The sequence below is a fragment of the Megalops cyprinoides genome, chromosome 4 (assembly GCF_013368585.1).
Source record: "Megalops cyprinoides isolate fMegCyp1 chromosome 4, fMegCyp1.pri, whole genome shotgun sequence".
NCBI lineage: Eukaryota > Metazoa > Chordata > Actinopteri > Elopiformes > Megalopidae > Megalops > Megalops cyprinoides.
In genome coordinates this window covers 4829164-4854000 of record NC_050586.1, presented here as the reverse complement: position 1 = coordinate 4854000, position 24837 = coordinate 4829164, and the positions used below count along the sequence as shown (strand labels likewise).

The window sequence follows — 24837 nt, the reverse complement described above, 5'->3', positions numbered from 1 at the left end:
GACTAACCTAGATTACAGTTTTTACATATTATCCATTTACACAGCTGGATATTTACTGAGGCAACTGTGGTTTAAGTTCCTTGCCCAAGGGTACAGCAGCAGTGCCCCAGCAGGGAATCAAACCAGCAACCTTTCAGCTGCAAGCCCTGCTTCTTACCGCTATGCTACACGGCCACACTCGTTTACGCCCTCTGTGTGCTTTCTCATGTTTCCTGGCTCTGACGTCTCCTCTCCCATCTCCCTGGGTCATGGCCTGAAGGGGAGGTACCCCGGCGTGCGCGGGGCAGCCTGATCGGGATGGTGAACGAGGAGGAGTTTGGGGTGGCATTCCTGGAGGCCAACATCACCGACAACCCGGAGCAGGGCACCAGCACCCTGGAGGCCCATGTGGAAAACATCCCAGCCAGCGTAGGTGCGTAGACCTGGCTGGGGGGAGCGCGGTGCTGGCAGGGGCGTGGAGTGCTAGCATGAGTGTGCCGTACTGACTTAGGCTCTGAACCCAGGTGATTATGGGTGTGAATCCTAGACAGGATGTAACTGTAGTATCCTTATGCATGCTACTCGATTGTTCCAGCCGTTTAAGTGGGCTAAAGTTAACACAGTAAGTCAGTAAGTGAGGTAACGGTGTATGTCAAACGAACAAAGTGATGTACAGAGTTTGTGTGTGGAGCCGAGCTCAGGATGTGAAGGCGTGACCCGAATCCGCTGGGTTCTGCTGCAGGGCCACTGTTGCGGGTTCTGGTGTCTGTCTTCACACCGATCTACTGGACAACTGTGCTTCAGACTGACAGCACCAGGAACGGCTACTCACTGACCCAGGGTCAGTTCCGACAGGAGTCCCAGCTGGAGTTTGAGACAGGTGAGGATGGTGTGAGATCCTGTAGGTGGCTGAAGAGTGACTTACAGTACAGCCTCTGATAAGGTGGAAGTTAAACAGATTAACTTTCAATTAAGAATGCATTTACACATGACTTACCAGAAAGAAATGCTCAAATGCTACACAAATTAATGTTGTTAATGTAATAATATTTAATAATGCAAATTATTAAAGTAACAGTTCAGAAATGAAGCAAGAATGAAGACAAACAGATCTTACTGGTCTGGGTGAATGAAGTTGTCTTTCTCAGCCCGCGACAAATAAAAGCAGAAACAACACCATTGAGCTATAAGAGCTATAAGCCTTAGAAAAAGCAGTACTGGCTGTTTCTGCATGTGTGGAGGGGAGGTGTTTTAGACAGCAGAAAAGGTGATACAGCACTCTCTGTTTTTTGTGTCTAGGTGAGATTCTCCGGTTGACCCACGTGGCTCGAGGGCTGGACGCTGAAGGGGTTCTCCTGGTGGACATCGTCATCAATGGCTTCGTCCCCCAAATCCTGTCAGGGTCACACATCAGCTTGCAGGTCAGTGCAGGGTCAAAGGACAGCCCTTTTTTATGTTTCCTTCCAGGTTCAGCTAAAGAAGGCCCCACGACTCCAGTTGCAAAGAATCCGCTTTACTGAGTAGGGGGTGGGGTTTTGAAATGAAAAAATTCTGCTGTCATCCCCTGGCCAAGATGACCAGGCAAACTTCTTGATTGCCCCTGAAAGCTTTATGGTTCCTGCAGTAACATGATTATCCAATCAGGGTCATTATTAAGCACAGTATTACATTACATAGTCAGACAAACCAGTACAGTACAGGCAAACTGTAACCTGAGGAGCAAGTCTTATCCTAGGTTTAACACTTAGTGGTTTGAACCACCCACACTCCCACTCACCATCAAATGTGGTCTGGTTGCCAGATTGGAGACTTTTTGTTTTGCACATTTACAAGTGGACTTAAGTGTCTCTGGATGACATGCAAAGCCAAACTTCAAGACATTATATGACAAAATATAATATTTAAAGTGCCAAAATGTGTTAAATAATTGCACTTCTGGGTTATTTTCCGAGCTCTTTGTGTCTTTCAGGAGTTTGACGAGTCCTACGTGCAGACGGGACCGGGGCAGCTGTACGCCTGGTCCTCCCAGACCCACCAGCAGGGTGGCGCTCCTCTGTCGTTGCGCTGCAATCACTCCCTGGTGTACGAGGGGAGCCAGGGCCGGCAGGGGCCCCTGCTGCAGCTGCTCCGGGTCTCCAGCATTAACGGGCTCTACAGCCGCCTCACCCTCAGCCTGGACTTCCAGCTCACCGTCTCCCTGCTCATCCCAGGTGGGTGGACGTCTGTCACACAGGGCCATTTTAAAAAGGCAGACCGGCTGTGATAATTAATTATCTCACATAGTACTTGTAGTTCATGAGAGACACTGGAATCGGAGTCAAACTCCTTGGGTGTGAAGAAGCATGCTTGGCCAATAAAGCCTGATTCTGATTGTCATGTAAGACAGTCTGTTATTGCATGAAGTGACCTCTTCATTCCTAGATGGCGAAGGAGAGAGTTGTCCTCAAGGGTTCGTCCTGGACGCAGCCTCGTACTGTGCGGGTAAGAGGGTGCCCCCGAGAATAATCACACATTTATCAGTGTTCCTGGGAGAATGCCAGTAAAAGCACAACAAGTTTGTGCTGAAACTTATGTGTGTTTGTTGTTGGAGCGATCTCCATGATCTGGTTGTGAAAAAAATTCCTCTTCTATATATTGTTATGAATTCTTATGAAAGATTATAAAGATTAGAAAATTGCAGTCCATGTTTAACCACCAACGGTTGTGCTCAAAAGGGAGGCAGTCGAGGAACAGCAGCTGTTATCAGAGCTAGGAAGCTACCATCTAATATGGCGTTCATCCCAGTGATCAACTCTGTGAAGTGTCTAATTCTGACATCATTTCCTACTGACTACCCAATTTATATGCTGATTTGATTTTCAAATTATGTTAGGAAATCTACATTTACCAGTGGATGGATGCAATAAATATAAAGCGATAGCACAGTCACCACTTTGAGCATCTCATGATGCAGCACTTCCTTACTGAGTTTGAAGAACTTGGATAACAGAGAGAGACCATAGCATAAAGCAGTCGTAGTAATCACTGAAACACTCCTCGTTTTCTGGAGCAGAATAATTTTTCCAACCTCTTCTCTGACCTCTGATCCTCTCACACAATTTTCACAGATTTGCATGGTTGAGGTACTGCTGTAGTTTTCCATAATGTTGACCAGCTAGTCACATTACAGTGAACTGTAAGAAGGCACTTAATGGTATTGCTGCTTTGAGGACATTGAGAGACATTGCTTCTGCTTCTTTTTTCCTGTTTAAAGTTTAACACACCCGTGTGTGTGTGTGTGTGTGTGTGTGTGTGTGTGTGTGTGTGTGTATGGTGTGGATGCATGTATGCGTCTGTGTGTGTGTGTGTGTGTGTGTGTGTGTGTGTGTGTGTGTGTGTGTGTGTCTGTGTGTGTGTGTGTGTGTGTGTGTGTGTGTGTGTGTGTGTGTGTGTCTGTGTGTGTGCGTGTGCGTGTGTGTGTGAATGGTGTGTGTGTGTGTGTGTGTGTGTGTCTGTGTCTGTGTGTGTGTGTCTATGTGTGTGCGTGTGCGTGCGTGTGTGAATGGTGTGTGTGTGTGTGTCTGTGTGTGTCTGTGTCTGTGTGTGTCTGTGTCTGTCTGTGTGTTCCCTTCTCTCAGATGAGGATGAGTGTGTGGTCCAGTCCCCCTGCTCTCACTCCTGCAATAACGTGATGGGGGGTTTCTCCTGCGCCTGCCCCTCCGGCTTCAGCATCTCCCCGTACTCCAACACATGCCAAGGTCAGGCTCCAGGGGCACCAGCACTTTCTGTGGATCAGATCAGGATTAGAGCAATGGTGCTGGAGCTCGGTTTAAACCTAAAACCAGCTGTTTTCTGCCTCCCCTGTGGCTCATCGGCCACCGCTGCAAGTCTGAGATGATGATGATAATGATGATGATGATTATTATTATTATTATTATTATTATCATTATAATTATTATTACTCAGTCTGAAAAGTCAGTAATGGACACCTTTCTGAAACTGAACAGAGGGCACAGCTTTCTTTGACCTGAAGAATATATGATGGTCATCATCATCACTAGTTGGGCCCAGCCATGTGCACTGTGTGGTCTGTGTTCATTTTCATTTTCAAGCTGTGTATTTAAGTGTAAAATCAGCACAATATAAACTACTGTGCTAAAGTATAATGTACCAGTCTGGTGAGTTCAGTCAGAAACAGCCTGCAGTTGCATTAAAATGAGGTGACAAATCCTGATAGCTCCCCATTGTCTGAAATTATTCTTTTTGACACTCTGGATAAGTGTGTGAGTGTTTGCTGAATGACTGAATGTAAATATTAACTTTAAATGTTGTGACATCACATGTGTGACATCACTTGTGTGACATCACCCTGCAGATATTGATGAGTGTGCCCAGGGCTCGCACATGTGCCACTACAACCAGCAGTGCGTGAACACCGTAGGGACGTACCGCTGCCAGGCGCAGTGCGGCCCAGGGTTCAAGCCCAGCGCCGTGGGAACCAGCTGTGAAGGCAAGTTTGACAGCAGTGCAGGAACCAATCGATCCAGCCCGACCCGCTGGGCCTGGCACTCACCACTCACGTGGGCCGAGGTTCACGGTCTGACTCCTGTATTTGGGCTAAAACGTCAAACCTATTGATTCTGTTCAGCCTTTCAGGTTCTGCAAAACAGGAAAAGCATAGAGAGAAGACAGAAGACAAAAAGAAGACAATGATACTGTTCTTTCCCTCTTATTTGAAACAACCGAATGCCAAATATACAGTTATTGTCCTAGTGGGGTTGACCTTGACCTGCCTCCATTGACTGGAGAGTGTGTGTGTGTGTGTGTGTGTGTGTGTTGCAGATGTGGATGAGTGCCAGGAGTCCTCCGTCTCTCCCTGCCATCATCAGTGCCACAACACCCTGGGCTCCTTTCGCTGCTCTTGCCGCCCAGGGTACCAGCTCTCTGGCGTCCGCTGCCTGGGTCAGTAGCCTCGTGTCATTGAGGGCTAAGAAACAAAGTCTGCACACTGATATATACATTACATTTACAGTACATTATTGCCATTTAGCTTTTATCCAGAGCGACTTACATCAGTTACAGTTTTTTTACAATGTTATTCATTTATACAGCTGGATATTTACTGAGGCAATTGTGAGTTAAGTACCCTATCCAAGGGTACAGCAGCAGTGGTCCAGCAAGGAATTGAACCAGCAACCTTTCCTACTCCTTACCACTACGCTACACTGCCACCCCTATACCTCCCAAAATAAGTACAACGTTTTGACCAAAATGCTGTCCCTTTGCTCACTTGTGATAAAATAACTTCTGCCTGCAGCTGTACAGGTTGTTGGTGTTTTTGCCTATTTCCATCTTCCATGTTTGGATGTGTGTATCTTTTTATAAAACCAATTCCACACTCCTTCTTACCTGTCCTGTTCAAGACCTGTTATCTGACAAACCCTCCAATGGGACAGGCGAAATGTTAGGGGTTGAATCTTACTCAAAAGCTCTCTGTGCTGCTTAAAATTGAACATAATATTTACACAGTTTGGAAATTTGTGGTTCGAGGGTGTGTCTAAACCGTAATGTAATCTTAACAACAATAGGACGTACTTTGATAATATGTTATAAATTATCATCAGCCTTTGCTTTGGGGATTTCGAACTGATGATGAAGTCAAACTATATGATAAAAGCTCGGAAAGTTATGGTGATAACCCCTCTCCTGAAAGAAGCTTCTATATGGCGGCCAGCTTCCTTCAGCTTTGCAATGATGGCGTGTGTCTCTCCAAAGAGACAGGCTCATTAAATTCAGCTGCAGTGAGAAAGACACTTTATTTCTGTCTTATTTCAAAATAATGAGATCTATGCAATTCGGAGAGAGGCATACGAGTGTGAGGCAAAGGTCAAGAGGATTCTGATTTGGTGGTAGATTGTGGGCTTGTCAGTAGGAGGGGTACTTCAACAGTCCTTGCTCATTAAAAAGGAATGTTATCATCAAACAGAAATGACAGCTGTGTTCCTCACCTCTGTTCCACTGAATCGCTGATGGTAACTGATTATCTTGTGGGTGTGTGTGTGTGTGTGCGTGTGTGTGTGCGTGTGCGCCTGCAGATATTAACGAGTGCACCAGGAACGTGTGCCCGGCTCACCAGGAGTGCCGTAACACAGACGGAGGGTATCAGTGCTTCGACAGCTGCCCAGCTGGCATGACCAAGGCAGAGGGAGGGGTTTGCGTAGGTGAGATGGCCCTGGCAGCCAATCAGAAAGCCTGATCCTAATGCCACATATATACATCACAGATATCCTACACTATGACCAGATATACAGCTCCTGCATTCTTCATATCCTCTGTCCACATGGTTTTGCTTGGAAACCAGTTAGCATAGATGTTTTAGCATAGATTTTAGACCACTCCTCTTCAAGGATCATCATAATGAGCCAGCAAATCAGAACGCTTATAGCTCCAACAATGCCAGAGAGACAATTTTCAGTGTGAAGCACACCGAGCTGACTGTCTGGTCAGCACGTAGAAAATGCGTGTGCACATGACGTGGGGCCGGCTGTGAACACGCGTGTTGTCTGGTGTGTTGCAGACGTGGACGAGTGCAAGGACGGAAGCCACATGTGTCGCTACAACCAGATCTGCCAGAACACGGTCGGGGGGTACGGCTGCGTGTGCCCCCGAGGGTACAGGTCGCAGGGCGTGGGTCGGCCGTGCCTAGGTAAGACATCGTGCTCTCCAGTGTGTGTGCTGTGATCTCCCCCCCATTAATGCAGCTGATGTTAACTGGGCAGGAGTATAGCATAGGGGTAAGGAGCAGGGCTTGTAACCAAAAGGTTGCTGGTTCAATTCCCTGCTGGGGTACCGCTACTGTACCTAACTCAGAATTGCCTCAGTAAATATCCAGCTGTATAAATGAGTAATATGTAAAAACTGTAACCTATGGAAGTAGCTCTGGATAAGAGCTAAATGACACTAATGTAACTGAAACAATTTACCTGGGAATTGAACCTGTAAACTTCGGTTTATAAGCCTTGCTTTGCGTGTGTCACCTTTGAGGGCTTTGTGTGGGTTTTATTCCTCATTTTCATTTGTTTCAGACATCGATGAGTGCCAGCAGGTGCCCAGCCCCTGTGCCCACCAGTGCCGGAACGTTCCGGGTAGCTTCCGCTGCCTGTGCCCGCCGGGCACCACGCTGCTGGGTGACGGGCGCTCCTGCGCCGGTCTGGAGAGGGGGCTGGCCAACGGCACCCGCGTCCTGGCGAGGCTGCGGCCCCAACTGGTGTCCACCCGGGGGAGGCCCGTCCTCGGCCGGCTCTCTGTCCAGCCCGAGCAGCACAGCCTGTCCCACAGCACCCGGTACGGCTGCCCGCTCGGGTTCACCCGCAAGGACAGCGTCTGCGTGGGTACGTACCGCACTGCGCGGCGGGGCTCGCTGATTGGCCCAGCTTTATAACCAATCAGAGCCCTAGAATAGAAGTCAGACTGAGCATATTTCAACAACAGAGATTAGTACAGAGTTACTTTTACGTATTGAATTACTTTTCTAATCTGAAAATCCATAGATTTACTACACACAATGCTTTTATGATGCAGGATGTAAAGATGGCAGGGGCTTGATGCACAACAATAAAATAAGTCCCTACAGGATACAGCAGCAGCTGTAACAAGGAGCTTTTAAACTTTTACATTATTTTTAACAGTCAGTACATATTTGTGCTCTTTTAATTTTTGTTTGTGCACTGTATTTCACTTTAAAGAAATAAAAGGGCTTTCAACTGTCATTACAGAAACTGCAACCACATTGGGAACGTTAGGCTGTTCAGTTGGCCCCTCTGTGACAGGCTCTATGACCTCATCTCATTACATCATCTCTCTCTCTCTCTCTCTCTCCCTCTCTCTCTATTCCTCTCTCTTCCTCTCCCTCTCCCCCTCTCTTTCTCTCTCTCTCCCTCTATCCCTTCTCTCTTTCTCTCTCTCCCTCCCTCCTCTCTCTCTCTCTCTATTCCTCTCTCTCTCTCTCCCTCTCCCCCTCTCTTTCTCTCTCTCTCCCTCCCTCCTTTCTCTCTTTCTCTCTCTCCCTCCCTCCTCTCTCTCCCTCTCCCTCTCTCTATTCCTCTCTCTCCCTCTCTCTCTCTCCCCCCTCTCTCTCTTTCTCTCTCTCCCTCCCTCCTCTCTCTCTCTCTCTATTCCTCTCTCTCCCCCTCCCTCCCCTCTCTCTCTCTCTCTCTCTCTATTCCTCTCTCTCCCTCTCTCTTTCCCTCCCTCCTCTCTCTCTTTCTCTCTCTCTCTCTCTCTCTCTCCGCAGACATAGATGAATGCTTGCAGAGGAACCCATGCCAGCACGAGTGCCGGAACACTCTGGGCAGCTTCCAGTGCCTGTGTCCCCCAGGGTACCAGCTCTTACCCAATGGGAGGAGCTGCAAGGGTAGGTGTGGCTGGAGCAGCGTGCTCACAGCGTGCAGCACGTACCTTTCGCTTTTCAGGTCACTGCACAGGACCCATTCCAGGTCCAATGTAAGCTGCCGTCAATGCTGTTGCAGAGTGGGGGCACATTACTCTCTCTCAGTGAATGCAGCCTAAAGCCAAATTCGTTAACCTTCAGAAACCGATGAAATTGATCAATTAGGTTACATTATTGTCACTTAGCAGACACCCTTACATAGGTTGCAATTTGATCCATGTATACAGCTGGATATTTACTGAGGCAACTATGGTTTAAGTGCCTTGCCCAAGGGTACAAGAGCAGTGCCCCAGCCGAGAATCAAACAAGCCACCTTTCAAGTTACGAGCCCTGCTCCTTACCACTGCACCACACTGCTACCCATCCCTTCTTTATCCTACTATACTAAAATATTAGAGAGAAATGAGTACATGTTTTCAAACTCTTAGAGCACAGCTATCATCTGACCTTGCATGAGATTACCATGTCCACTACGTGGTTAGTTAAGCACAACCAACAAATCCACCACTTGGGTGTGTTCGAACACCCTGGGGCTCCTTCAGACGGTCCTCTGAAAATCCAGCTGACATTCATCCAGCCAGTTCTGGAATGTGCCTCGCCGTGTGGGCAGGACTCTCAAAGTATCTCATTAACAAAAGCCCCCAAAGAAGGTGCTGTTGGATCACAGGCATCTTGTGCATAACACTTCCCTGGCCTGGGCATAGGAGAGAAGAAGCCACTAAAAGGGCTTCTTCCAGCAGCTGCTGTATGAAGTCCAGTCTCTTGCGTGGTGTATTAATCTGGCTACAAAAGCCAGTACTGTCTGTATTCACAAAAGCAATTTGTCCAAACTCTTAGCTGGACTCAGACATGAGCTCTCATTTTTGCCTAGGGTGTTTAAGTTGTTTTAGCAGTGAACTTCTTTTTTATTTAGTTTTGTGTTATTTTTACATGAATTTCAAAATATTTATAACTTGTTTTTTAGATATGCTTTTTTATCTTTTGCTGTGAGATCCTTCATTTTACTCTTTAAAAAACATCACACTTCATACCTAATATGCAGTGGTGTTTTTTAAAGTAAACTTGAAGAGTGTCTGTTATGTGCTGTGAAGACTCAGGTTTGCACTCAAATACCTTTCCTCTTTTACTTGCAGATATTGATGAGTGCACAGTACAGGGAATACAGTGTGGGCCTAACCAGATGTGCTTCAACACTCGAGGGGGGTACCAGTGCCTCGACACACCCTGTCCCGCCTCCTACCAGAGAGGGGGCAGTCCAGGGTAAGGGGTCAAAGTACCATGGGCTTGGCGCCTGGCACTCTTGCTGAATGGACGATTGATGTGGGTGATGGCTGGATGCCATACAGGATTGGTCACAGGATCACATTTACATTTACATTTATTCATTTGGCAGGTGCTTTTATCCAAAGGAACATTTCAGCTTTTTAAGCGGTTAAATGAAACCACACCTTGTCAATTGTGAAAAAAAAAAAAACGCTTTGGTTGTAAGAGCAGTTGTGTAATCATTTAGTCAGGCTCTGGGCATTGACATTCGTTTTTGAATGCAACAACCACTACAGTGACCTATATATTCAGTTCCTTTACACTTGCAGGAATGGTGTATTGTCTCTCCCATTCCCTTAATCCCTCATCTTTAATTAATCGGTATTTTAATCATGTATGAATCACTGATTACTGTAGCACTGTGTGACGCACCAACACCTTTGTTCAAATGTGATCTGACATTTTCTGCTTGTGATATCGTCCGTATGGTCTTATCATAACCACTTTTGCACTTTGTTTTTTCATTTGCTCTGGATCAGCTACTCTGCAGGCCAAACACATTAACGCCAATGTGTGTAGCATAACCCCATCCGTCTCTGTCTCGCACCCTCAGAACGTGCTACAGGCCCTGCTCTCTGGACTGCGCTCCCGGGGGCTCTCCCCTTCTGCTGCAGTACAAGCTGCTGACCCTCCCCCTTGGCATCCCAGCCAATCACAACGTGGTGCGCCTGTCGGCCTTCTCTGAGACCGGGGTGCTGCAGGAACGCACCTCCTTCACCATCCTGGAGCAGGGTGGAGACACCGGCGGGCAGCCCTTCGGGATCCGGGACGAGGCGGGGCGGGGCATCATCTTCACGGTGCGGTCGCTGGACAGGCCGGGCCTGGTGCGGCTGCGGGTGCAGGCCACCACCCTCTCCGCCCAGGGCCACGTCACCTACCAGAGCATCTTCATCATCTACATCTCCATCTCCAGCTACCCCTACTGAGCCACCGGGCTGGGAGCTGAAACCCCGGCCACCTGGCTCCACCCCCATCATGACATCACAAAAACCCCACAGACCGTGCACAATGAACGATATGCCAGCCATCACCTTACATTCAAGATCTGGTCTGTTCCTGCACTTCTTGCTGTGTGCCAGACCTGAGGATCAGGATTGTAGTGCCCAATATAAGTTAGTCACGAGTTCAACCTCATGGAAGGACATCATTGGGATTTTTCTGTTGTATGTGGTATTCATTAAATTGAAACTGCTGGGCCACGGTTTTAATGTGTTGCAAATGCAAGAATATTTTGTGATTTATTGCCTGTTCTTAAAAACATGTGTTGACCTTATTAAGCGTTGGATGAATTATGCATAACTAAAATGTACATCCTAGCTAATGCATAATGTACTTTTAATGCTGGGGTGATGTAATTTCAGTGTAATGTTTTGGAAATGTTGAGACAACATTAGAGTGTTATGCAATAGTGGAGATTCTTCTTTATTTTTAGTTTTGACTTGTATTTCGTGTTGTGGGATCAAGAATTATTGAAGTGCTACAATACTGAATGTAATTATGTATTTCGACATTGCAGATTTATAGAAAAACATAATTACAGTTCCACAAATGAATGCCAATAGAGTAACATCATGTTCTCCCAGAAATAAAATGGATGTTGTTTTTTTAATTGAGCAATATTTTATCAGTATTTCCTTAACTAAAGCAGTTATTAAATGTTTTGTTTTATATATGTGGCATAATGTAAGACAGTATTTGCCCAAGACAAAGAAGTAACTTGAGTTTCAATTTCAAAAGCATCTTGACTGTATAAGTTCTACCTCTTGGACTGACTTCACCACTTTGTATTTTCAAATGCATTTTTTGATTATTAAATCATTTTATTTTTACATGTTGTATTAGGTGATCATTCTCAGACGTGTTTGCTGGAATGAATGTACACAGGCAGAATTATATGGAGACTAGAACATCTTAGAGGGAAAAGCCCACCGATTAATTAAAACATTATTTTTAACTGAATTATACTGAAGTCCCCTAAAACACAGGTGGAGTGAATATTACGAGTGATCAGCCAGATTATTCAAAAGTATAAAGTTGATGTATAAAGTTACTTACTCTGCCATGCTTCTTTGTAATCAACACACCAAACATGGTTTATGGATTTACATCTACAACATCGTAGTAAATACATACACAAACATAATACTGCATCACTGACTGTCTCGTCCGGGACAAAATGTAGGGTTTAATATCTAAGGTTTGCATATTTGCCTGTCTTTTATTGATCCACCTTAACTCCAAGGTCACACCAGTGGGGAATTAGCAAGCAACAATTCGCCCTAAAACAACTCACTGGTAAACTATTTTATCAACCATTGTCATTTATATTGCAGTATATAACGCGTTTAACTACTACGTACCTCTTCGTGGTTGAATATTTCTAGTTAACTCGCTAACTAGCAAGCTAAAACGTTAGCTACAAGGTCTCAATGCCACAAGTAATGGGGTTTTTAACACATTTCGTGCAACCTTTACAAACAGACGAAGGCGGCATTAACATTATGTGTGCATAGCAAATGCGCGGAAATATGTTACCCAGCTGAACTGGAGGCAAACGTAAAAGCCAGCTGAGCTGTTTACTCATAACCAGAAAGGTTGCTGGTTCGATTCCCCGCTGGGGCACTGTTGTTGTACCCTTGGCCAAGGTACTTGGCCCACAACTGCTTCAGTAAATACCCGGCTGTATAAATTGATAAAATTATAACCTGTGTAAGTTGTTATAACCTAAGACCGTCTGCTCAGTGACAGTAACGTAATGTAATGTACTCCACGTTGTGTTGTCAGCCATCTTGCCGCTCCTCCCCACGTTAGTTTGGTGTCAAACTCAACTTCCTAGAACGAATAACTTCCTGTCGCTGCAGACAGTTTCATCCTGGGAAGGTTTTGTAGTTAACAGTAAGACAGCTGGCGAGCTATGTAAAAGTGATTGCATGCGTATAGATGCATTATTATATCACAGTTTAGGATTTCAGACTCGTTTGTATAATATACCTTGCTAACACATTAAACTGTAAGCTAATTGCTCCATTCTGTAAGCCAGAAAAGCTCAGGAAACAAAAGCGGCCTCGGCCTTGTTGCTTGCGAATCCCCGGACTCGATTTTTGCTTTCTCCGGCTGAACGCGGGCTAATTGGCTACCCAGATACACAGACGGCTTCTGTCTGTGGTTTCGCCGAGCCGCATCTTTGGACACATTTTGGTTTTGCTTTTTTATTACTCTCATGCGTTTCCCTAACGGAATGTGTTATCGGTGAAATTTTAAGGAATGCTAGCTAGCACCCGCTTGCTAGCTAGCTGGCTTGCTAGTTATCTAGCTAGCTAACCTAGATCACTGTATGTTAGCAAGCCTCATTGGTTAGCAAGATCATAACGCTAGCAGCCAACCAGGTAGCTATCTGGTCAACGTTAATTCACCGATTAGGTAACTACTTTCTGTTTCTTCTTGTCAGTAGCAGGTCGGCTAGTTAGCTAGCTAGCTAGCTAATGAACCGTTAGCTACGTCAATGTTTCTTACTTCCAAAACGAATTAACCCGAAAGGTTTTTGAATGTATTTCCCAAAATCTATCCCTGGAAGTTACCCTCTGCCACCGATAGTCAACGTGTTCTGCGGGAAATGGTAAGATCATCATCTCTACTGGTTGCTAAATAAGTATCTAGCTGGCAAAGTTGGGTAGTTTGGGTGGCTACCGAACCTAGTCTAGCTTTGTCTCCAGATAAAATCAACCGGTCGGTAATTTCCAGTCTTGGTGAAGTTTGATTCTGTAATTAATTTAGCGAAAAATATAAGCGGTAGCACTGCCAATGTCAGCTGCACTTATTCGTCTTCTCCGTGATCGAGGTCGCATTTAACCTAGAGGCAAATGACATTGCTCGCCGGCCGGCTAGCTGCACGTTATGATGATATTTATGCTTATTATTATTGTCTTATGTTGATATTATGCTTATACCTATGACATTGTGTATACTATTCATTGTCAAACTTGGTCGCTACGATGTTGTACCGTTATGATCGGCTAGCTACAGTACAAGACCAAGGAATGCTACCCGTACACTCATAGCTACAGTAACGTTAGTTAGTTAGCTAACGTTGGGTAACTTGCTACCCTAGATTAAGCCATCTGAATCAGTGGTCGGTCGGTTTTGAATGTCGAGTAAGGGCCGGTTACTGTGCACAAAATTGGTAACGTGTGAAGAAAAACGCTCAAATCCAAGCGTGGTAACGACTCCATCTCACTGTGCGAAGGAGATGTTCATTTTATATTTTTACAGCGTGTACGTGTATGGGGCTGCTTTGGGGTGTATTTGTGATGAAAACGTAAAAGTGATGCAAAGCCATAGAAGTAAATGCCATTTTGTGAACGCATCAACGTGCCACCGGTTCTACTGTTGTGCCGTTAGTGATATCAAGATGAGCAGGGCAGTCGTGCATCGCGGTTTGCAAGCTAGGCATTCGAATTTGTAACTAGGTGGTTTGTATGCCAGGTTATTAGTTAACATGAATTGCACAGTGACTGTCCAATTGTGTGAATAACTATAGAATGTGAATGTACACCAATGAGCCAAAACATTATGACCACCTGCCTAATATGCTGTTGGTCCTCGTGTGCTGCCAAAACAGCGCCGACCCCCGAGGCATGGACTCTACAAGACCCCTGAAAGTGTCCTGTGATATCTGGCACCAAAACATTAGCAGCAGATCCTTCAAGTCCTGTAAGTTGTGAGGTGCAGTAGGCCGTGGATTTGACTTGTCAGTCTAACACATCCCACAGATGCTCAATTGGATTGAGATCAGGAGAATTTGGAGGCCAGGGCAACACCTTGAACACTTCATCATGTTCCTCAAACCATTGTGTGAACAATGTGTGCAGTGTGGTAGGGCGCATTATCCTGCTGAAAGAGGCCACTGCCATCAGGGAATACCAGGGAATACATTGCCAGGAAGGGGTGTACCTGGTCTGCAACAATGTTTAGGTAGGTGGCACGTGTCAAATTGACCTCCACATGAATGGCCGGACCCAGGCTTTCCCAGCAGAACATTGCCCAAAGCATCCCACTCCCTCCACCAGCTTGTCGTCTTCCCACAGTGCATCGTGGTGCCATCAGTTCCCCAGGTAAACGGCGCACACGTACACGGCCATCCACGTGATCTAAAAGAAAATGGGACTCATCGGACCAGGCGACCTTCTTCCATTGCTACAAGGTCCAGTTCCAACGCTCACGTGCCCATTGTAGCCTTTTGACAGTGGACAGGGGTCATCATGGGCACTATGACCGGTCTGCGGCTGCGCAGCCCCATACGCAGCAGGATGCGATGCACTGTGTGTTGTGACACATTCCTCCCGTAACCATCATTAAAATTTTGTGTGACTTGTGACACAGTAGACCTTCTTTCAGTTTGGACCAGAAGGGATAGCCTTCGTTGCCCTCGCGCATCAATGAACCTTGGGCACCCAACACCCTGTCGCCAGTTTGTGGTTTGTCCCTCATTGGACCACTGTCAGTAGGTGATCACCACTGCTGATTGAGAGCACCCCACAAGCCTTGCCGTTTCAGAGATACTCTGACCCAGTCCTCTGGCCATAACTATTTGGCCCTTGTCAAAGTCGCTCAGCTCTTTACTCCTGTCCATTTCTCCTGCATCCAACACGTTGAGTACGAGAGCTGATTGTTCGCTTACAATCTAATCTACCCAGACCTTGACATGTGCCCTTGTTTTGAGATGATCAAAGTTATTTGGTTCACCTGTGAGTGGTCATAATGTTTTGGCTCATGGTGTATATGTTTTGTATTATGTATTTCTTATAAGAGTGCATTCTCAGTCATTAAATGTGTTGTGTGATCCACCAGAATGTAAAATGGGGTTCAGTGAAGATCAATGAGGATTTTTCATCTGATGACATATGTATGTTTTAATACTTTGGAGCCTAAGGTGTGTTACCGCTTGCCAAATCAGTCTCTTTACCCTAACGTCCCCAATGTCTGGAACTGTAATGAGTCTGTTGCACAGACTGTCTGTTGCTACGTGACCATAGCTTGCAAGGGTTCTGAATCCAAGCTGACGTGATATTTGACGCCACACCTTCCCAGAGATTCTTATTTTAGCACATGTTATTTAGCATGTGAACATGTGGCTTTCATGCATGCTTTTTGGTGTTGAATTTCTGATGTGTGTGTGCGTGTGTGTGTGTGTGTGTGTGTGTGTGTGTTTGTGTGTTTGTGTGTGTGTCTGTCCATCCACTCCCCCAGGTAAACTTTCACATGTCCTCATGGAGAAGAAGGCCTTTGAGGGATGGCTGGAGTCAGTCTCCGCCTCCTTCCTCACGCTGACTGACCAGCAGAAGAACCAGTCGCTGGACCACCTGATCGGTCTGAGCGGCGCGGCCCAGCTGCGGCACCTCTCCAACAGCCTGGAGACGCTGCTGAAGCGTGACTTCCTCAAGCTGCTGCCCCTGGAGCTCACCTTCTACCTGCTGCGCTGGCTTGACCCCAAGACCCTGCTCACCTGCTGCCTGGTGTGCAAGCAGTGGAACAAGGCCATCAGCGCCTGCACGGAGGTCTGGCAGGGCGCCTGCCGCGACCTGGGCTGGCAGATCGACGACTCCATCCAGGACGCCGCACACTGGAAGAGGCTCTACCTGAAGGCCAAGCTGAGGATGAAGCAGCTGAAAGACCAGGAGGCCTTCGAGACGTCCTCGCTGATCGGTCACAGTGCCCGAGTCTATGCCCTCTACTACAGGGACGGCCTCCTCTGTACAGGTGGGTGTGGCCTGTAACGCCGGAGACCGGCGGACCAATGAGGAGTGGGTGTGTAGGTTGTAGGGACGTTTTATTTCGTTTTATTCTATTTCTGTTTGTGCAGGAAAAAAATGAACAATATGGCTACCAAGTGGTTCAAAAGTTGCACCCTAGAGCTTCAAACCAACTCTGTCAAAGACAAAGTTGGCTTACGAGTGTTTCATAGTCTATGTAGTTTTGTAATCCCTGGTGGTCAGTCAAATAGCTGTGTCCCCTCCCAAGAGCCTCCTTGAACAGCTGCTAAAGGTCTTGCAACCCACACATGAACAGTACATTGTCTCCATTGCCTTATTATGTGCTTAGTGTCATCCTTGTGGTCAGTCAGATATGCATGTCCTTTCTCAAGAGCCTCCCACACGGCTGCTAAAGGTCTTGCAACCCACTCATAAACAATATGTTTCAGACCTCTGTAACCAAAAGGGACAAAGCTGGCAATAAAAGGATTCATGCAGTTGTTCCAACAGACATGAGTGTTGCCAGTTGCCGTAGATGTAACTGCTGCATGTTGTCATAAGCAGCTGTTGATAGTACATGTAGGGTTTATGATTTATGCACAGACATAAATCATTTGAAATAAATTAATAAAACACAACTCCTGTAATTTAAGTATTTATGCACGTATGGCAGTAGTCCCGTCTGCCATTTTAGTGCTGACTGCCAATTCATGATGATGATTCATTACGTTACATCTTATCCAGAGCGATTTACATAGGTTACAGTTTTACATGTTACCCGATTATACAACTGAATATTTACTGAGGCAGTATTAAGAACATTGCCCAAGGGTACAGCAGCAGTCCCCCAGCAGGGAATTGAACCTGCAACCTTTTGTTTACGAGCCCTGCTCCTTACCGCTATGCCACACTGTCGCTTGTATGAGTTTTACATTAGATATGATGTCACAGTCAGATACAACAGATCTCTGTTGCCTCACCTGTAAGTCTGTACTGCTCTATAAATCACCATGGATGATGATTATGGGTCCCTACTTGTGAATTGTAATGTTGGTGAGAACAACAGTAGTGCTAATGACAGAAACATGGTTGGTATGATTAATATTAAAGATTGTACTCCTTGTGATGCTGTCATCGCCGCAGGCTCCGATGACCTTTCTGCCAAGCTGTGGGACGTCTGCACGGGGCAGTGTATCTACGGCATCCAGACACACACCTGCGCTGCCGTCAAGTTCGACGAGCAGAAGCTGGTGACGGGGTCCTTCGACAACACCATTGCCTGCTGGGAGTGGAGCTCGGGTGCGAAAATCCAGCACTTCCGTGGCCACACCGGTGCTGGTAAGCTTCCAAATTCGGCTCCCTCTCTCTGTCTGTCTCTCTCTCTCTGTCTCTGTCTCTGTCTAATAATGTTTAAGAGGTTGTGGTATTGACTGAACAAAAAATATTCCTTGCTACACTCTCTCTCTCTCTCTTTCTGTCTGTCTGTCTCTCTAGTCTGCAGAGTTTGGCTTTGACTGGTCCTACTGACCACTAGTTGTGTGGTGAAAGAAAGGCAGTGATTTCAGAATGCACTTTGCATGCGAGTGTTGCTGAACCCAGCAGCTTGGGAATGAGCCAGAACAAGAGGGGAGAGAAGTTTCCTCAGCCAGGGACATGGGTCTTTAGCTCGGCTAGTTGTCTCTGCTGATGGAGAGGGCCGCAGCTCTGATCTTGCGTCAGCTTGTGACTCCTCTCATGAGGCTGGTGCGAATTAATCATTGGAGGTTACAGTGGTAATCTAGGGAGTATAAGCATAGCTCAGTCAGTGCAAATGAGCACACGGGAGTCTGCTCAAGAGGCCCTTGCAAAAGACAAAGAGGAGACAGGAGGAGTCTGTTTCACTGATCAGACTTGTACCTGTGAAGGCTAAAAGAAGTGTTTGTTTTGTGTTTCCGCGGGTCATTTTTGTTATTTCCGAATACATGCTGTCAGCAGAATTATTTGTGAGGAGTAAACTTATGGAAGACAACAGAGATGAGTCATAGTTAAGCAAACATTATGTTGCTAGCTAATCAGCATATATTTTTTAACTCGCAGGGTAAGCTATTAATCTTCATATTTACACAATAGAGAGATTACCTGTCAGTAGCTTGCTTGCAAATGATGTGACTGCATAGCTTGTTTTTGTAAGAAGCAAAATCTGTTTACTTGCATACATTTTTTTTTTCTTTTTTTTACTTTTTTTAAAGAGGTAATTGGACATATTGGCATTTTAATACTTTTAGAAGCAATGGGGCACAGTTGACGTGTTTCGTTGAACCTGCTGCAGTGCGAATGAGTTTACAGTGGGTTTATACTTTACAGATTACAGTGTACTGTACCTTAAATGAAAAGTCCAACTCGCTTTGCTCTCTCTGTCTCTCTTGTTTTTCATGAAGTGTTCAGTATAGACTACAACGATGAGCTGGACACATTAGTCAGCGGTTCTGCGGACTTCACTGTGAAGGTGTGGTCCTTGTCCGCAGGGGCATGTCTGAACACCCTGACGGGACACACGGAGTGGGTCACAAAGGTACATTTACATTTACATTTATTCATTTAGCAGACGCTTTTATCCAAAGCGGCGTACAAGAGTGCATATAGTGGGCAGACAACAGGTACAAGGGCAAGGTGTGTACAGCACTATGCAGATAGTGCTGAAGCTGAGCACAAGGTCAGTGTAGTGAGCCAGAGCTAATCTGAACTAAGGTTACATATATCGAATACAATCACTGGGACAATAAAGTACCGCTGTGCTACCTAGGCAAAAACGTGCTACAAATGCAAGGTGAGAGAGAGAGCTCCAAGTACAAGCCAAGAATCTTAGATTTACAAGGTCAAAATGGCAAGGCTGTCAGTCCAGGTAGAGTCTGAAGAGGTGTGTCTTCGGCCCATGTCTGAAGGTAGGGGCCACCTCTGCCTCCACACTCACACGTGAAAACTGTAGGGCCCTTCTACAGAGGTACTTCTCTACCTGCTCTGAACATTCATCTCTACCTGTGTACCTGGGGAATAAAGGTAACGCCCTTCTGTAAATACGGAGCCCTTCTCTATCTGTGCACCTGTGGGATAAATGTAAGGCCCTTATGTAAAAACAGGGCCCTTGTCCTCCTTTGCCCACCCAAGCAAAGGGGTAAAGACAGGTTAGTGTTTTAGTGAAGTTGCCCAGAATAGATGCCTTATTAGGAGCAATTGGCCATTTCAGCCGCACAGACCTGTTTTAATGGAAAACGTGGTTATGATGGGTTTAGGTTCACTGTGGCTGCCAGGCCTGGAGTCTGGGCGTGGCCAGTCTGGCAGCTGTGTGGCATAGTAGATAAGGGCCTGGGCATGTAACCTTGGCAACTGCTCATCATATACGCAGTGTCACGTGGATCTTCTCGCATTTTATTTATTGCAACGTTCATTTCACATTTCACATTTTGTCTATATATATATATCTGGTCTCGTGTATGGGTTATGTACTGCTGTTTAAAATATGACAGCCTTTTTCTCTTACTTTCAGGTGGTCTTACAGAAGAGTCAAGTGGAGTCTTTGATGCATAGTCCTGGTGACTACATTTTATTAAGTGCAGATAAATATGAAATAAAGGTAAGATTCATAATAAATGTTCTAATCTTGTTTTATGTTTGTTTTCGGGTACAGTCATTATCCTCACTCAACAGATGCAGCATGAGCAAGCAATTTCGCAAGTCGCAGAGAAGTGCAGTATTTCATAGCGTCCAAAAGATGGCACTCTTTAACTAAGACTTTAAAGAATTTAGCACACAGACGGGAATAAGGTCATACAAGAATACTAGAATGCATTAATAGATACTAGAAATCACTTGATGATTTGTTGCATAAAGCTTTGATTTTTTTGAATCAGTTGTGAAAGTCTGCAAATGAATTGCCTTTAATTAAATACAGCTGTAATTTTACAGCTCAGTAATTTTACAATTTGCCGTTCAGCACATCTGCGTTTGCCACTCCTTTCAGTAATTCAGCCAGGTAAATATCCGTGCTGGAATTACGGAAGGAAGTTGATAATTTGCATTAAAACATTAAGGCGTTAAAGTTTCCAGATTAATCGTGAACGAGCGTTAACATTGACAGCCCTAGATTGTATTCACGTTGTCGCACGGAAGTGGCGACTCTCTTCGACCAATCAACGGACGGCAGTGGGTGTAGCTCCATCCTTTACAAACCGTACCACCATGCTCGGTACCCCAGCAGAAGGGTACCAAAAACCAGTACGGTACGGTACGCTTATTTTGGTATGGTTCGCAACTTTTGATGATGGAAACACAAATAATTGCGTACCGTACTGTACCGAACTGTACTGTACTGCTTGGTAGAAACACGCCGTTGGGCTGCAGAAGCTGCAGAAAGGGGAGACGGCTAACCACACGGGAACAGTGCATTTACCACAGTGCATTTTCTTCCTGTCACGTGATCAGGTTTGGCCAATAGGCAGAGAGATCAACTGCAAGTGCTTGAAGACCCTGAGCGTGTCGGAGGACCGCAGCGTGTGTCTGCAGCCACGGCTGCAGTTCGACGGCCGCTACATCGTCTGCAGCTCCGACCTGGGCCTGTACCAGTGGGATTTCGCCAGCTACCAGATAATCAGGTACCTGGCCAGCCCCTGCTGCACTCGTCTGTATAGACAAGACACAGATAACGCGGCCAGGAGTGCTCTTTCAGTGAGTGTGTGACAGGGTGGATGTGGCGGGCCGTGGGAGTGGCGTCCCCTCTGTGAACGGGCGGGTACATCAAAGGGTAAAGATAAAAAGTGTTCTCACTGTGTTATTTCTAACCTTCACACTGTAGCTGAGGGAAAGGGTTGGTGAATACACAATGCTGTATGTTATCATTGTGGTACCTTTGCAGTCAGCTGGTCTGGGAGGGGGTGTTTTTACTAAAGTTCAGTTCAGTTCTTTATCACTTACCACTCCCTCTGAGTCCGTTCCCTCAGAGTCCACACACGTCTGAGCAGTAATGCTTTACGGTATTGACTTTCCCCACAAGATGACACATAAGGTAACACCTCACATTATGGCCTGTGTTGACCTTTCACACCCCAGTGTTGCACATTCCAAACTCCCCGTGAACGAAAGAGCCAGCAGGTCCCCCTGTGTTTGTTTGCGTGTATGAATGGGTGTTGGTGTGTGTATGTGTGCAGATGGTAGTGATTTGTAATCTTGGGTGTTTGTGAATGTGCATGCAAATGTGCATGCATGTGTGTATGGGTTGGTGTTAGTGTGTGCGCACGCACGTGCACGCATGTATCTGTGTGTGTGTGCGTGCGTGCGTGCGTGTGTGTGTGCGCGTGTCTGTAGATGTCTGTTGTGAGCTCACACTGTGGTGTGCCCAGCTGTGTACTAATTGCATCTGTTTCTACAATAGTAAGCCAGCTGCAGGGGAGTTGTTGACGTGGTCGCACATATCAGAACGGTAAGAACTTTACACAACTCCAATTCCCCGAAAGAGAGAATACCTCCCACCCCTTACACAACTGTAACCATGCTGCCCTTTCGTCCTGTCCTCTGCTTGCCTGTCCGTCATTATCTGTGTTGTGTGTGGGAATGGTGCAAGTTTTTAGATGCGGTGGTTGTGATGTTTCTGTTTCTTTTGAGAAAATACCATGCAGCTTCTTCCTGCAGCTCAAAGCCCAAATCTCGACGGTAGCGACTGGATTAATCAAACTTCACAGCATTGTGTATTCATCATGACCCTTTTTAAAGCAAACACAAGTTTGTTCTGGCTCCCTAACTCACCAGTGGAAGTTTTACACCCATGCCAGTACTGACGTGACCCTGTGAGGTGACGGAATGGCTTCTCTGTTCCTGATTCATCTCGGAGAGCGATTTATGGTTTCATTACAGCTATCTGGCATGCGCTAAGCCAGATCTGCATTGCGTAGTGACAGAGTTGGGTTCTCAGTCAGGCTTTGGTTTTCTTGAGCAATTAGACCCTGGACAATAGGTGCTCTGACCCCACAAGCTGAACGGCTGTGGGCCAAGACGCCACCTTCAGGAGAAGGCCCAACTGAGTCATTTACACTGCCCTGCACCGCACGTGCGTTCAGCACAAAATCTGATTGGTTACTGCTCTGTCAGTCATGGCACACCCCTGGGCAAGGGCGGGGAAAAGCACAGGCAGGCAGGAAATTGGCTGTCGTGATTGGACAGCAGTCGGAAAGGCCGCCCTTTCAGGCAGCTCTTCAAGGCTGAACCGTTAATGGCGCGTTTTCCTAAACTGAAATAGGGGCAGCCTTTCCCAGACTAAAATGTAAGTATCCTGCGCTCAGTGTCTGTCTGCTGAACTGCCCCCGGGGGTCTGAGGCTGTACCAATGAGCGACACATTTGGAGGAAGAATTCTTTGGGTGTGGGTGGGGAGACCAACCAGTGAAATAAACTCTTTTCTCTTCTCTAAACTCTTGATGTTTGTAATGAGACTATTGAACGTGCTGTCAATGTGATGTGACCTTGTGTTCTATTATCCCTGGGCAAACCTTTATCGTCTGTGTACAGTTTTAGTACAGATATTTTGACTAAGCGTGCTAGGATTGTGTTACGTGTATAAACTTAGTGCAGGCAATGTGTTTTGACAGGTCTCACCACTTTTGTTTTAATTTCAGAGAAATGGGCCAACAGCAACAAAAAAAAAAGTAAAAACAAAAAAGGATGTGATGCTCTGGCAGTGAGTCTTGCAGCAGATCCACACCATCTGTTTCCTCTCTCTTTCAGGGTCATCAAAACGCAGGACTCGGCCAACCTGTCTCTGCTCAGTTTTGGAGAAGTGTTCGCTCTGTTGTTCGATAACAATTACTTGTATATCATGGACCTCAGGACAGAGACCATAACGGGACGCTGGCCTCTTCCTGCCTACAGGAAGTCCAAAAGAGGGTCTAGCTTCCTGCCGGGTGTCACTTCCTGGCTGAACGGGCTGGACGGACAGAACGACTCTGGGCTAGTGTTTGCCACGAGCATGCCTGACCATAGCATTCATCTGGTACTTTGGAAGGAGAACGGCTAGAGTCGCAGGCCGTCCCGGGGACTCGGACACGCGAAAGCCGACGGGAGGAAACCGGTGCTGCTTCCTTCAGATCTGTGGGCCGTTGAAGTTGAGATATTGCATGAACCAAAGTTTTGCAAGCTGCCACACAAACACACACATACACACATGCGTGGACACGGACACAGACACACAACAAAAAAAAAAACCACCTGCACATAAACTTTTAGCTTCTAATCTAGACTGTGTGAAGGAGTCGAGTGTAGCCAGCCAGCACGTGCGGACTCACCCCGTGCCACACGGGGGCGCTGTCCCCACGTGCTTACTGCATCAGTGTAAGGAAGAACACCCACCGCAAAGTAAAACACTAACACCTGGTTTCATTTTTCTGAGGAACCTTATGTCTGGTCTGTTCGTCGAAGTTGTCGTCATTCTTGTTCATGAAAACCATGTTACAGCAGAGATGAAGTTAGCCTATTTGCTGGTGTTTTTTCGAGAACCCCAAATGAAGGGGTGAGGTAGGTCTCGAGACGGCTGCAGCTGTTGACTGTACAGTGCCAGCACTCTCTACCCGTTCCTCGTAGGCCGTTGCTGGGAGATGCCACGTCAACACTGCAGCTACATTTGCTAAATGACAATGTACAACCTGTGGCTTCTTGTGCTCAGAAGCCCATTTTCTGCACTTGGACATTCTGGGACAGGTTTTTTTTTTTTTTTAAGCTCAACTTTGAACTTAGTATTCCATCATGTGCTTATGTTTCCAGGTATTAAAAGTCAATATTTATCCAATTTAAGTTCGCTGTTGTCACTCTTTGTCGTCAGTGCAGCACACTGTGATCGGCAGTCCAGGTTTTCTCACTGTGATTTGAGTTTACAGGTTAACGGCTGGAACCAGTGCGCTGAACACTACTATGCCAAACTGCGCTGAGTCGGGTCACTCTTGCACAACGGTTATGTGTCTTGTGCTGTTAGTGGAGATTGTGTGTGTGTGTGTGTGTGTGTGTGTGTGTGTGTGTGCGCGTGTATGTGGTGCATGTCTGTGTGTGTGTGTGTGTGTGTGTGTGTGTGTGTGTGTGTGTGTGTGTGTGTGTGTGTGTGTGTGTGTGTGTGTGTGTGTGTGTGCGTGCAGGGTGTGGAAGGAGCTGTGAAGATCTTTGTGTGAAGCTGCTCAGATTAGACAGCCCTTTTTTCCATGAGATAACCTTGACGATTGAATAACAACTGCAGGGGAGGTGTCCTCTGGTAAATATGGGTGCGTATGTGTGTGGTGGAGGCGGAGGTTACTTGAGTGTTACGCGAGTGTTTTGTCTTCCTGAATTTTACCATTATGGTAACATTTTTT

The 24837-nt window shown here is 46.3% G+C and overlaps 2 protein-coding genes across 2 annotated transcripts in view; both read left to right on the top strand.

Annotated features, from left to right (window-relative positions):
* The window catches only part of hmcn2 (hemicentin 2), a 65991-nt gene extending 55161 nt beyond the window's left edge, over positions 1-10830 (top strand). Inside the window, exons 68-81 of the mRNA XM_036526599.1 lie at positions 260-412; positions 722-859; positions 1279-1400; positions 1949-2189; positions 2401-2460; positions 3597-3716; positions 4334-4468; positions 4801-4920; positions 6054-6179; positions 6536-6664; positions 7044-7349; positions 8252-8371; positions 9541-9667; positions 10284-10830. Coding sequence (XP_036382492.1) covers positions 260-412; positions 722-859; positions 1279-1400; positions 1949-2189; positions 2401-2460; positions 3597-3716; positions 4334-4468; positions 4801-4920; positions 6054-6179; positions 6536-6664; positions 7044-7349; positions 8252-8371; positions 9541-9667; positions 10284-10656 — 2270 coding nt within the window. The 3' untranslated portion in view covers positions 10657-10830. The remainder of the gene's footprint in view (positions 1-259; positions 413-721; positions 860-1278; positions 1401-1948; positions 2190-2400; positions 2461-3596; positions 3717-4333; positions 4469-4800; positions 4921-6053; positions 6180-6535; positions 6665-7043; positions 7350-8251; positions 8372-9540; positions 9668-10283) is intronic.
* A 5152-nt stretch (positions 10831-15982) lies between these two features.
* fbxw2 (F-box and WD repeat domain containing 2) lies at positions 15983-24254 on the top strand. The gene is made up of 6 exons (XM_036528131.1): positions 15983-16486; positions 17623-17817; positions 18897-19030; positions 20003-20089; positions 20938-21107; positions 23228-24254. Exons 1-6 carry the CDS (start codon positions 15997-15999, stop codon positions 23514-23516), a joined length of 1365 nt encoding a protein of 454 aa, XP_036384024.1. The 5' UTR covers positions 15983-15996; the 3' UTR covers positions 23517-24254.
* The last annotated feature ends 583 nt before the right edge of the window (positions 24255-24837 follow it).

Excerpts from the sequence above, each read along its gene's own strand:
- fbxw2 (XM_036528131.1), top strand. The coding sequence starts at position 15,997 with ATGGAGAAGAAGGCCTTTGAGGGATGGCTGGAGTCAGTCTCCGCCTCC. Across the intron at positions 16,487-17,622 it reads GGACGGCCTCCTCTGTACAG|GCTCCGATGACCTTTCTGCC; the intron begins GTGGGTGTGGCC and ends TCATCGCCGCAG. Across the intron at positions 20,090-20,937 it reads CAGATAAATATGAAATAAAG|GTTTGGCCAATAGGCAGAGA; the intron begins GTAAGATTCATA and ends TCACGTGATCAG.